The following is a 13,963-nucleotide window of genomic DNA, read 5'->3' on the forward strand; positions in this document are numbered from 1 at the left end:
ATAATGTCCTGTATGGATAAAGCAATTCGCGATGGTTCCGGCGAACTTGCCTCCATGTTTGTTTCGGGAGTACTCAAGAAAAGGGAACAACTTTGCACCTTCCTTTCCACTGGTATCACCTCTTGTCAAAGGTCTCAGTTACTTTTTGCTCCGCTTTCTAAGTTCCTGTTTCCTGAGGACCTTATCAAGGAATTGTCTGCGGCTCTTATTCAGAAGGACACTCATGACCTTGTGGCCTCTTCAGCACGTAAGGCTAAGGTTGCTCCTTCGGTTCCTAGAACTTACCGCACCCCAGTGGCCGATACTCCTTCTACAAGATTTATTCCGCCCTTTCGTGGCAGAGCCCCCAGCCGAGGAAGTACCCGTCCAGACGGTTTCAGGGGCAGGTCCAAGAAAGGTCCCAAGCCTTCGAAAGGCAAACATTGACTCTCCTCCTCTCCAGACAGCAGTAGGAGCCAGACTCAAGATCTTCTGGCAAGCTTGGGAAAGAAGAGGTGCAGACGCCCAGTCTGTCAAGTGGCTAAGGGAGGGTTACAGGATACCATTCTGCCGCAATCCCCCTCTGACCACTTCTCCCATCAACCTCTCTCCCAACTACAAGGAAAAGGACAAAAGGCTAGCGTTACACCAAGAGGTGTCACTCCTGTTACAGAAGGAGGCAGTGGTGATAGTCCGGGACCATCAATCCCCGGGCTTCTACAACCGTCTCTTTCTGGTGGCCAAGAAGACAGGAGGTTGGAGACCGGTGCTGGACGTCAGTGCGCTCAATGCTTATGTCACCAAGCAGACGTTCACTATGGAGACGACGAAGTCGGTCCTAGCAGCGGTCAGGCAGGAGGACTGGATGGTCTCGTTGGATCTGAAAGACGCTTACTTTCACGTTCCTATTCATCCAGACTCCCAACCTTTCCTGAGATTCGTTTTTGGAAAGGTTGTGTACCAATTCCAAGCCCTGTGTTTTGGCCTAAGCACGGCGCCTATGGTGTTTACGCGACTGATGAGGAATATTGCAAAATTCCTCCACTTGGCGGACATCAGAGCCTCCCTTTATTTAGACGACTGGCTGTTAAGAGCCCCCACAAGTCGTCGCTGTCTGGAGAGTCTCAACTGGACTTTGGACTTGATCAAGGAACTGGGTCTTTTGGTCAACTTAGAAAAGTCCCAGCTTATTCCTTCCCAAACCATCGTTTACCTGGGAATGGAGATTCGGAGTCAAGCTTTTCGGGCTTTTCCGTCGGCCCCAAGAATCAGCCAAGCCCTAGAGTGCATTCTGAGCATGCTGAAGAGGAACAGATGCTCGGTGAGACAGTGGATGAGTCTAACAGGGACCCTGTCATCGTTAGCCCTGTTCACCGAGTTAGGGAGACTCAACCTCCGCCCCCTTCAATTCCATCTAGCAGCTCACTGGGACAAGAATATGACGCTCGAAGCGGTCTCTATTCCTGTTACCAAAGAGATGAAGACTACTCTCATGTGGTGGAAGACCAACATCCTTCTCAAGGAGGGTCTATCGTTAGCGGTTCAGACCCCCAATCTTCATCTCTATTCGGACGCATCAGACTCGGGCTGGGGCGCGACCTTGGACGGACAGGAATGCTCGGGAACATGGAACAAGGAACAGGAAACGCTTCACATCAACTGCAAGGAGTTGCTGGCAGTTCATCTGGCTTTAATGAACTTCAAGTCCCTCCTGCTAAACAAGGTGGTGGAGGTGAACTCCGACAACACCACAGCCTTGGCATACATCTCCAAGCAGGGAGGGACCCATTCGAGGAAGCTGTACGAGATAGCAAGGGACCTCCTCATTTGGTCAAGAAGTCTAAACCTCTCACTGGTAACGAGGTTCATTCAGGGCAATATGAACGTCTCGGCAGATCGCCTCAGCAGGAAAGATCAAGTCATCCCCACGGAATGGACCCTTCACAAGAGCGTGTGCAACAGACTTTGGACCTTGTGGGGTCAGCCAACGATAGATCTGTTCGCCACCTCCATGACCAAGAGGCTCCCTTTGTACTGTTCCCCAGTTCCAGACCCAGCAGCAGTTCACGTGGATGCTTTTCTGCTGGATTGGTCCCATCTCGAGCTATATGCATTCCCGCCGTTCAAGATCATCAACAGAGTCATGCAGAAGTTCGTCTCTCACGAAGGGACACGGCTGACGCTGGTTGCTCCCCTTTGGCCTGCAAGAGAATGGTTCACAGAGGTACTACAATGGCTGGTCGACGTTCCCAGGACTCTCCCTCTAAGAGTGGACCTTCTACGTCAACCACACGTAAAGAAGGTACACCCAAACCTCCACGCTCTTCGTCTGACTGCCTTCAGACTGTCGAAAGACTCGCTAGAGCTAGAGGCTTTTCGAAGGAGGCAGCCAGAGCGATTGCCAGAGCAAGGAGGATATCCACTCGTAGAGTCTATCAATCCAAGTGGGAAGTCTTCCGAAGCTGGTGCAGAGCCAATGCAGTTTCCTCTTCCAATACCTCTGTAACCCAAGTTGCTGACTTCCTGTTACATCTTAGGAATGTTAGATCTCTTTCGGCTCCTACGATCAAAGGGTATAGAAGTATGTTGGCTTCAGTTCTCCGCCACAGAGGTTTGGATCTTTCCTCCAACAAGGATCTACAAGACATCCTTAAATCTTTCGAGACTTCTAAAGAACGTCGATTGTCCACTCCAGGCTGGAATCTAGACGTAGTCTTAAGGTTCCTTATGTCTCCTAGGTTTGAACCTCTCCAGTCAGCTTCTTTCAAAGACCTTACTCTCAAAACTCTTTTCCTCGTCTGCCTTGCAACAGCCAAAAGAGTTAGTGAGGTTCACGCCTTCAGCAGGAACATAGGATTCACATCCGAATCAGCAACATGTTCCTTACAGCTCGGATATTTAGCAAAAAATGAACTTCCTTCACGTCCTTGGCCTAGATCGTTCGAAATTCCTAGCCTTTCCAACATGGTGGGTAACGAGCTAGAAAGAGTTCTTTGCCCTGTCAGAGCTCTAAAATACTATCTTAAAAGGTCAAAACCTATACGAGGACAATCAGAGGCCTTATGGTGTGCCATCAAGAAACCTTCGATGCCTATGTCCAAAAACGCAGTTTCGTATTATATAAGGCTTCTGATTAGAGAAGCTCATTCTCACATGAAGGATGAAGACCTTGCTTTGCTGAAGGTAAGGACCCACGAAGTGAGAGCTGTAGCCACTTCGATGGCCTTTAAACAGAACCGTTCTCTGCAGAGTATCATGGATGCAACTTATTGGAGGAGCAAGTCAGTGTTTGCATCATTTTATCTCAAAGATGTCCAGTCTCTTTACGAGAACTGCTACACCCTGGGACCATTCGTAGCAGCGAGTGCAGTAGTAGGTGAGGGCTCAGCCACTACATTCCCTTAATCCCATAACCTTTTTTAACCTTTCTCTTGAATGCTTTTATTGTTGTTTTTTGGGTTGTTACGGTAGGCTAGAAGCCTTCCGCATCCTAGTTGATTTGGCGGGTGGTCAATTCGTTCTTGAGAAGCGCCTAGGTTAGAGGTTGTGTAGAGGTCCTTTAGTATGGGTTGCAGCCCTTTATACTTCAGCACCTTAGGGTTGTTCAGCCTCCTAAGAGGAACGCTGCGCTCAGTAAGGAAGACGAACTTATTAAAGGCAGAGTAATGGTTCAAGTCGACTTCCTTACCAGGTACTTATAATTTCATTGTTATTTTGAATAACTGATAATATGAAATACGGGATACTTAGCTTCTTGATATACATGTACACTGGTTTTCACCCACCTCCCTGGGTGTGAATCAGCTACATGATTATCGGGTAAGATTAATATTGAAAAATGTTATTTTCATTAGTAAAATAAATTTTTGAATATACTTACCCGATAATCATGATTTAATTGACCCACCCTTCCTCCCCATAGAGAACCAGTGGACCGAGGAAAAATTGAGGTGGTGTCAACAAGAAGTACTGCAGTACCTGGCCACAGGTGGCGCTGGTGAGTACACCCCCTTCTTGTATAGTGATCGCTGGCGTATCCCTTCCGTAGAATTCTGTCGGGCAACGGAGTTGACAGCTACATGATTATCGGGTAAGTATATTCAAAAATTTATTTTACTAATGAAAATAACATTTTTGAGGAAGTTGATGGCTCCGGTGTGGTTCTTAGTCATGGCTCTGTGACTGCGTGGGACTGGGATCATGGCTGTGATCCTTCAGGGATGTGGCTCATGTCCCCTCCAGCTATCCTGGTAGCTAGGCGGGACAGGAGTATACAGTCCCGGAAACTTTGTTTCCCGGTTGATGGAAAAGCTTTGTTGCCTTCCATCACCCTACTTGGACGTTGGACTCCTAGTCCTCCCTCATTCTCCAGTACTTCGGTAGAGCGGGTTGAGAGGATGGCACCACTTGAGCTGCCATTGCTCGTTTATGTGCATTGGAAGACTGGGAGTGATGGATAGAGGGCCTTTTACCCATGCTTTGGGGCACAGGGCTGTCCTCCCATCCTGTCTCTTCCCTGATCAGTGCCAGGGATTCTTCCCCCGCTGTTGCTGTCCTTCCCTCCCGAGCCTTCATCGGGTCCTGATTACATTCCTGGTGCTGTCCTTTGGACAGAGTGGTCATACTCGGGGGTTGAGGAGAGACTCACCAGAACAACCTGACACACCATCTACCCTGTCTGGGCATGAGAGTGCTCAGTATTCAGCTGACCCTAGGACACCTGATCTTGGACTGGTGCCGATGGGGGCAAACCATCATGAGTCAGTGTGTTTCTTTGGGGATGTCCTTGCACTGATTTGTGAGTGCAGTGGATTGAGGCAGGCAACCTTGGGAGGACTTTAGTCATTGATTGTTGTAAGAAGAAAATCTCCAGGAACGCTATCCCCTTATGGCTTTAAGAGATGATAGGAGAGTACAAAAACTAGCAGCAGGTGAATCAGACCAGCCTGCTCATGTGCACACTTGTGAAGTGAGAGGAGTAGGAGCCCTAGAAAGAACCTGTCAGTGAGACAAATTTTGAAGGCAGTACATTAGTCTGGAAATGCCAGACAATTTTCACATCTCATTTCCTAAGAGGATGTACCCATTAGTCCTTAGATATGATTTCCCTATGACCTTTGGTAGCAGCTTTAGTCGGTTGTGTAGCTTACCTAGCTCCCTCACAGGACAAGAAGCTTCTCATCTAAGATTGCGACTGTAGCATTAGTTTGGGGTAAGAGTAAGAATGTCTGGCCTTTTTCATCTTTTCTTCCCCTTTCTGCTAAAATGTGGTGACTTGTGATATTTAAAAGTACCTAAATACAGGCATCAAAAACATACACAAGAGACACTCATTGTTACTGTAATGGACCTTGGTGCATATAAGCTGCTATAATGAGCAATTTTCTGTTGAGTTTAAGTATAGAAGTAATTCTCTCTTCCTCCTGATGTAGGGGGAGGAAGGACAAAGATGTAAACCTAATATTTTATTAACATTACATTTTAGACATCATAGGCTCTTCCATGACTGTCAAACAACAGAAAACTAGCCTATCATCTGGAATAATTTTAGGTTAATGGTGGAGGATTGTAGTTGGTACTTTTGCACCTCCCAGGTTCAAGTGTCCTAACATCCCTGGATTTTATACCAGCCAGCCAGTCAGTTTGGTCATAAGAACTTCCTCTCTCCTAAGGATAAGTGTCTTATTAAAGAACAAAGGTTTGTATTCTAGTGGGAACAAATTAAAAATTAACTATACAAACCCGAGTCCAACTTGACTTCCTTCCTCATCCACGCTGCTATTCCCAGGTGAAGTTCAAAGTGGATACTGAGTGAGCTGGTTGAGGATTTGGTCTCTTCTGCCACCCGCCAGTAACTACCTACATGTATTTATAAATTCTAACAGCAGTCTCAGCTGTGCTTGAATCCTTCTCCTATGAAAGGACTGAGGTTTATAAAGTTAGGAAAAATAAATATTTTTACTAAGATTTGTGATATTTTTATTCAATCTCAAAATGAACAACATATGTAAAGTATTTATTGTGAGGAAAACTTTGGTGATGTGTTAAAACTCATTTGCTATGATGAATTGATTTGTCTGGATTCATTGAACTCTGTTTTTTTTTTTTTTCAGGTATGATGAGAGGCACCATATTACAGAGGAAGCCGGATTGTAAATATATATAAGTATTATTGAATCTGCTTTTGTGATCCCCATCTAAAAATGGCTGACGGGAATACTCCAACATATGCAAGTCTGACCCCAGCCAATCCAACCATAATTAATGGATTTGCTGGGGTGGACCTTCAAACAGCACAGCAGCTAACATCGCAACAGACTATGATGAATGATGCTGACCAAGCATTAGTTGGATCAATGGGCATGGTAAACACTGTAGGTGTTGGAACAATTGCAAGTGGCATGCAGACTGTTCAGACAGTAGCCACAGCCCCAACAATGACTAATGTTATATCCTCACCTGTTACTCAACACCAGTCGACACCAGAAACAACACCAACTCCTGAAGCTCCCCCAGATTCCATTCCAGTTGATAGAAATACTCTGATTGCAGTTCTTCAGTTCCTCAAGAAAAATAACCTAAAGGTGAGAATTTTACTTAATTCAAGAATGGCATATTTTGCTCTTTGAAATGCAAACTAAGATTTAATAATGGAAGTGAATGTTTATCAAAAAGATTATTGTTCCAGTTCAAACACAAAAACTCTACTATTTATATTGGGTATACTGTACTGTTTTCGGCGAAGCTGAACTAGCCATGATAATTTTGAGTGACGGATAACGACCGCACCTACTAGTTAGCGGGTGGGGGTAGTTCGGCTACCCCGCTAACTCACACACCTGGTTTGAGTAACCACTTTGCTTTCTTGGCTCAGTAGAGATGGACATAGCCTACTGCCTGGGGTCTCCTGATTTTGACTGGCTTTGATAGTTTTACATTAATTCTGTTTCGTTTCGTTATATATGAAAACATTCACGCAATTTTTTGTATCTATTTGTAACTTTTATTACAGTACTGTTTGTCTGACAGCTTATTCCGGCAGTCTCGCTGCAAGATAGTGGTCACTGTGATGATACTACTACTAGGTCCCTCACTAGCCACCCTCTCTCTTACGTGGATGGCCGGCAATTCCTCGGGGGGGGGGGGGGGGGGGTGCGTTCACCTTTCCCGTTCTGGATTATGTTTTGCTCCCTATTAGTCTGTTCAGTTCTCAAGTTAAATTTATTAACTGCTTGTTATTCAACTTTTTCAGCAGTTTTATGATTTTATGAAAATAGCGATGCTGTTCTTCTTTATTCAGCTAAAACAGCCGACGTAGAAGCAGATCCGTTTGTTCCTGTGGAATGAACGGCTCCTGTGGCAGCTTCGATGTTGACCTTCAACTTGAACAAAGCTTGTTGAAAGAAAGCATAGAGCCCTATCTGGAGGTTTGCCTCCAGGGGTTGGAACTCTCCCTTTCGAGGGAGAATTAACCTCCCCGGGTGGTGGGCTGCTCTCCCTTCCGAGGGAGAGTTTCCGTTCATCAGCCATTAAGCAACTTTCCTTCTTGTGGGGAGAATTGCTGATAACTCGACGAAGATTAGCAGCTGCTATCTCGTTGTTGAAGACTGAGCTTCTCCCCCATGGGATGAGGAAAAGCAAGTCCAAGGCTGGGTCCTCCTTCGGGAGGCCTTCTCTCTTGTCCGCGAGAGAGATTGTTCAGTGTCTAACACTTAATGTAAGCCTACATTTTTTCCAATTGGGCTGGGGAAAACTAGTTCCAAGCGATGTCCTCCTTTGGGAGAACATTCCACTCGTTCACGAGAGAAAGCTCATTTAGCTTTTTGTGATAGAGCATTTGAACTATCGGGTTGTCGCAGGTGGTGTGGCCTGTCGGTCTGACCTTGGTCTCATGGCCAACTCTGAAGATGTTGCTTCTCCTCCAGGGGCGGTAGGAGAGCAAAGACGTAGGTATGTTCCTCCTCTCGTTTGCGAGAGAGAACTGCTTGTAGTCAGCAGTCTCCTTACGCTTACGCTTTTCCCCCAAGGCGGTGGTAGTGCATTGTCTTAAGCGATGTTCTCTTGGTAGAACGAACCTAACCGCCCCCCCAAATCCCTTGAGCTTGAGCAGTTTCCCCCTCGGGAGGAGCCTGCTAGACGTTCCTCTCCGGAGGTCCGTCGGTTGGAGCCTTTTGTCACCCCTCTCCATCCGTGACGCTCTCCTCCTAGAGCTGTCATGAGGCGCCTTTTTGAACCCCAGGGTTCTGGTAATGTTGACCCCTCGGGGTCTCATGATCAACATGAGTCTGCGTGGTCAGGAGCCTTTGGACTCCCGTTGCTGAGAGTACATTATGTGAACTTTCGCAACCCGGAACCCTTGGGTTTCCGTCACGTTGAGACTTCGGGCTCTCGTGGCATCGGAGGTCCTATGGATCCTCGTCGCGTTGAACTATTGGGTTCCCGCGGCACGGAACCCCCGGGTTTCAGTTACGCTGAGCTTTCGGGCTCTCACAAAGATAGTAATGTTGTACAGGTTGACATTCGTTACCACAGTCACACTGAGGTGCAGGTTTCATGTGACACGGAGGTTTCGGTCTCTGTTGTGCAGCTCCCTTGTGATCTTGCAACACCAGTTACGCTGAGCTTAGGGCTCTCATGCTGCCCGCTACGTAGAGCCTTCGAGCTCTCGTAGCAGGGAAGCTTCCCGTTGCATTGATCCTTTAGGATTGCGCAACCCCAGTTTTGTTGAGCCCCCAGGCCTTCGGGCCGGCAGTTACGTTGAGCCTTCAGGCTCTCTTAACAGGGAGACTTTGATCCCCCGTCGCGTGAAACCTTCAGGTTCGCATGACACTGGTTACGCGGAACCTTTGGCCTCTCGTAACCGATGTTACGAAGAACTTTTTGGTTCTAGTGACCTTAGTTATGACGAGCCTGTCGGCTCTGATGATGGAGAGTCTTCGGACTCTCGTCATGCTGAGCCTTTGGGCTCTCGTGACTTGTGTTACGACGAGCCTTTGGGCTCTCGTTTCCTTGCAGACCCTTTGGGTCCTTGTCGCACAAACCCTAGGGTTTCACACGACGTGATTCCCTAGGGATACTATATCCGTTCAGGGATCAGTGATGTGGTTCCTTCCGGTTTGTCATGCGAAAAGGATTCAAGATCCCATTTAGCTTCTCCCCCTGGGATCAAACCCCTTGCTCCTGGTTCCAGCTGATTACTATGCGACAGCTAGGCTGGTCTCGCCAGCTCTGTTCCTTTTGTTTTCGAAAGAACCACCGTCACCTTCCCCCTACACCTCCCACTTCTAGTGGTTGGGGTAGCAGGCTGCTCGTGATCGTCTCTCGTCATTGAGTGACCCTCAATCGCCGGGATGGAAGCCAGTAAAAGTTATTATACATTCCAGTTCAATTCCTTCTGGCAGGTCTTGCCTGCATTAGACGATAGTTTTCTCGCTAGCGAGAAAGCGTTTGATGGTAACCCCATACAGGAAAGCAGGTGATGGCAACCTAATGTATGGTCTTTATTGAGGAATCCCTCACATACGAGACTACACCCTTTTTGGGAAACTCTCGTCCTTGGGAAGTTTTATATAACTTTGACATGCGTTTGTTGAAACTTCTTAAAGGCTGTAAGAACTGGTTTGTGGCGTATGCGCTCTCTCCAAGGCAAAACCTTGAGGTTATTGCCACAAACACGGTTTCTGCCGATTGTTTGAGTCAGCCACATACAGTACCGTCATTGTACCCTGGGGGACGGGCTTCTGAGACATTTTATTTATTTTACCCTAACAGGGTTATCGTCTCAACCATTTAGTACCATGGAAGAAGTGTTAGCTTACGTTTTCGAACGATAGCAACAATGTGGTCTTCTTTTCATTCCGTTTACGAACGTTACAAACCCCGCCCACAAGGGAGCGAGACATCTTTTTCTGTGTAAGAACGTTGGCAAGCCCCTCCCACAAGGAGGATAGGCAAACCAAAGGAGAATTGATCGCTACAATAACTATATTTTGTTGTGGGCATATGCGCTCACATCTTAAAAAATACTACAATTAGTCAACGATCAAATTTGCCTTGGGTAATATTGTTGCGATTTGTCGCACATACATTATTCCCCCAACTGGATTCATTTTCAAACGTTTACCCGGAGGCAAAGATTACGCATGCGCTAACGCAGATGGGCAAGTACATGTGCGTGCAAGTGATCTTTCGGCCAAGGGCTATAGACTATCTTACAATTAGAACTCCTTTCTAATAAGTTGTAATGGCTATATCCATTACAGGAATCCAGGTAATACAGTATATTACTTGTCAATTTTCCTGTAACCAGACATACTGTGTAAATTATCTTATATATGATCTGCCTTCATAGGCCCTTCCTTTCTTTCCAATCGAAGATCATAGTTTTCTTACAAATACCTGGACCGAAAACTTCTCTTAAGCGTATCTGTTCTTTAGAAGGAAACATTTAATACTTATGCCAGATTTATCAATCGGAGACAAAGAAACACAAACATTTTTCGTCTTTATTAAGAAAGAGAAATCTTGGTTACAAACATTTTCAACGTTATCCAACCGAACACGACTAATTTGGACTACGCCCGTAGGCTTGTCCTGCTCACGGTTCTGTGTTACTGGTCTGTAAATAGACTTAGGTACATATTACCCATACAACAATAGATTGAAGATACGTCTAAGTCTTATCCTTTGGGAGCAAGAAGTTGTGTTCTTTAGATACTGACCGGTCTCTTATCCGGAAGGCAATCTCTACGGAGAGTCGTTGTAATAACATAGGCAGTACTGGCTACCTGGTTTTGCGATATGTATCATTTTTACTCTGCCAACCCCTTCTAAATTGGGGGCAGTTGTTGGGAGGACAGGATCCCCCCTTCATAGAAGAAGAGTGCAAGCAGTTGCACACCTTGACATCATCTCAGAGCAGCATCACATAGAGATCTTGCGAAATTCCATCTTTGCAAAAACCGTCTTGTCCTACTCCAGTGGTACCCTCGTTACCCTTTTTGTCTGCAAGAGGTTTCCCTCCCAAGGGAAAACCTCCTGCTAGAAGAGACTCCCACCAGTTCCTCCAGCGTCGTGGGCCTCCACCTGCCCCAAAGCAGCTGTCGCCCACCTGACAATGCCCTGTTCTTCTCCCGATGGCAAGGCCTGTGCCGATCTTGCCCTCAAGGAAGAAGGCTAAGGTACCTATCAAGATACCCAAGCCTAGGGATAAATGCCGCCCCAAGGACCTCCCTCCCAGCACATTGGGAGCTAGCGACCCCCCATGGTTGACAGACGTATTTAACGTAATGCAGCAAGCCTATATAGGGGTCATTCCCCATTCCCAGTCCTTAGGCGAGACACTCAGGATTCCCCTGTTGCCTCCTCTCATCCCAGGCCTCTTTCCTCCTGTTGATCCCTGGAGGAACTCTGAGGACTCCGCTCTGGCAGAGCTTCCACGCGAGGAGAAGAACTTCCCTCCTTGCAAGAAAGCTAGGGAAGAGAGGGCTTCAGAACCACAGGGGAGTCTCTTACAGTTCATGATTCCACAGGCAAGGCCCAAAGGGAAGAGGAAGAGAATTTGACCTTCTCCTCCCAAGGAGGACCAGACGATATCCTACACGGATAGTGCCAAGGGAGACACCTCGCCCATCTCGGTGTGATACAGTTCCTTTCCTTGCGGAGTCCCATCTCTCCCGCGGGTCAGGGGAAGCCGCAAGGCCTCCACTGGTGATGGAACCTCTGCTGCAGCATACAGAGCCAAAAGATTTATTTATCATCCCTAAATCTTCTGCCAGGTCTCCCTTACCTCAAGGTGAGATTCGGAGAGAACCGAGTACGTCCTCGAGAATTGTCCAGTCCTACATCGATCTTGATGATGACGTTGACCCAATTCGGGCTCCTATGAATGAGAGCTCAGAAGTGGATGAGCAAAATGATTACGAGGACAACATTTTGCCAGCTGTCGTGTGATGAAGCAGCGTAGCATGACTTGTAACGTCACTCTACACTGGAGATGTTTTGCTTGCTATGCAATCTCTTGACCCTTCTGGACGAACCGCAGATGGTGGTTGGCAGACGAGAACCTCCCCAAAGAGATCAATCTTCTCGTCCCCCCTCTGGAACTGATGCTCTCTTCGGATGCATCAAAATAAGGTTGGGGAGGCCCCATATGCCGTACCAATCCATCTTCTTCGTTTTGCCCGAATCAGAAAGGTACCAGCATATAGCTCTCTTAGAGAACCATCTAGCAGTAGAAATACTCAGATGGACAGAGGACAGCTAGGTGTCCCCATCCGTTCGCGTCATTCCTGGCAACAGGAATGTGCTTGCAGACAATCTGAGCAGGGCAACTAAGATAGTGGGATTCAAGTGTCTTTGAATCATCTAGGAGCCAACAAAGTCTTAACTTTGTGGTGTTGCTCGATTGTGGAGTTGCTCGCAACGGCAGTGAACTTCAGGCTCCTGCTCGACCATTCCCCAGTCTCGGACTTCCAGGCTTTCGAGCAAGATGTATTTCAGCAATGGTGGGACAGTTTAGTGGTGTATGCATTTCCCCAGTTCAGTCAGGTGAGAAAGTCCTCAACCAAGTCAGAATAAGCAAGAACTTATCAGTGACTCCAATAGCTCCGCTTTGGCACACGCAGAATGGTTCCAAGACCACCTGCAGTTCCTGACAGAGCTTCCAAAGGAACTTCCTCCACGACACGATCTTCTAAAAAGGGCCACATGCCAACATTTTCCAGAAAGTGGTAGCTTCGCTTCGACTTCACACCTGGAAAATAGGATGTCTATACTCCTCAGACGCTTTTTACCGTCGGTCTTCCAGGCGAAGTGGTCGGTCTTTTTTGACTGATGTCGTAGAAGGGGTATCACTCCCCTCGATGCCTCTACTCAGACAAAGTTTTGAGATGACTTGTCCCTAGTCGGAACATAGACCTCCTCCTTGGAATGAGGTTTGGGTCCTTCAGTCTCTTAAGGTTCCTCTCTACGAACCTTGCAGGCAATATCTTGCCTCTTTATATGGAAAACGTTATTTCTACTCGTTTTGGCTTCAGCCAAGAGAGTTAGTGAGTTGCATGGTTCATCTTCTGATGCATCCTACTCTAGGAGATGGGGAGAAGTAAATTTCAGCTTTGTCCCTTGAGTTCATTGCAAAGACTCAAAATCCGGGTGTGTTGCACTCAAAGTTCGGCCCATTATGTATAGACAGTCTTCGTTCTGTAACCAAAGATGCAAATCAACTGGAGCTTTGCCCAGTTAGAAGTCTGAGGCGTTACCTTAAAAGAACGGCAGCAGCTCGCCCCCGTGTGTCAGCACTGTTTGTCAGCACGGAGAAGGTCAAGAGAAGGGTCACAAGGAATACCTTTTCCTCCTGGATTCGGAAGGTAATTGAGTTTCCTCTCAATCCAGACCCTCCTCATTCCAAACAACCCAGAGGTCATGACATCAGGGGCATTTCAACGTCCCTGGCATTAAAAAAGAACTACTCTGTGGCGCAGGTCCTGCAAGTGAGCGTGTGGTAATGTCAAACAACGTTCGCCGCTTACTACTTGCAAGCCGTAGCCTACAGGACCCTGGACATGTTCTCCATAGGCCCTGTGGTGGCTGCATAACAAATGGTCTAAAACACCTCAAGCTCCATGATGGACAAGTAGCAGAGGGTTGAGGGTGGAGGTTACCTGGACTAGTATGGGGTGAATGAATAGAATGACTGGATCTTTCTTCCTTTCACCTTCTTCCTCCCTGGGGAAAACAGCACCATAGTCCCTCAGCACAAGCTGATCTCACCTCTCTGCAGGTAAGACTCATTTCACTTTGGTATCCTATATCCTAAGTATAGAAATAATACATTGTTGCATCCCCAGTACCTCTTCAAGGGAGGGTACTAGGTAAAGTCTAAGGAATCTCGGATTTGTTTTCAAGTTCCTATGTTGTAGACCAGCCACGTTGCTAGTTTCACGAACACAAACTTCTGTAGGCCGCTAATAGCGCTTGCCCCTAA

General features: G+C 47.0%; 1 protein-coding gene across 1 annotated transcript in view; it reads left to right on the forward strand.

Annotated features, from left to right (window-relative positions):
* Taf5 (TATA-box binding protein associated factor 5) overlaps positions 1 to 13,963 on the forward strand; it is a 570,605-nt gene that overhangs the window by 13,751 nt on the left and 542,891 nt on the right. Inside the window, exon 2 of the mRNA XM_068366349.1 lies at positions 6,093 to 6,563. Within this exon, the coding sequence (XP_068222450.1) occupies positions 6,183 to 6,563 (381 nt within the window). The 5' untranslated portion in view covers positions 6,093 to 6,182. The remainder of the gene's footprint in view (positions 1 to 6,092; positions 6,564 to 13,963) is intronic.

This window comes from Palaemon carinicauda, chromosome 44, assembly GCF_036898095.1.
Source record: "Palaemon carinicauda isolate YSFRI2023 chromosome 44, ASM3689809v2, whole genome shotgun sequence".
NCBI classification, from domain to species: Eukaryota; Metazoa; Arthropoda; class Malacostraca; order Decapoda; family Palaemonidae; genus Palaemon; species Palaemon carinicauda.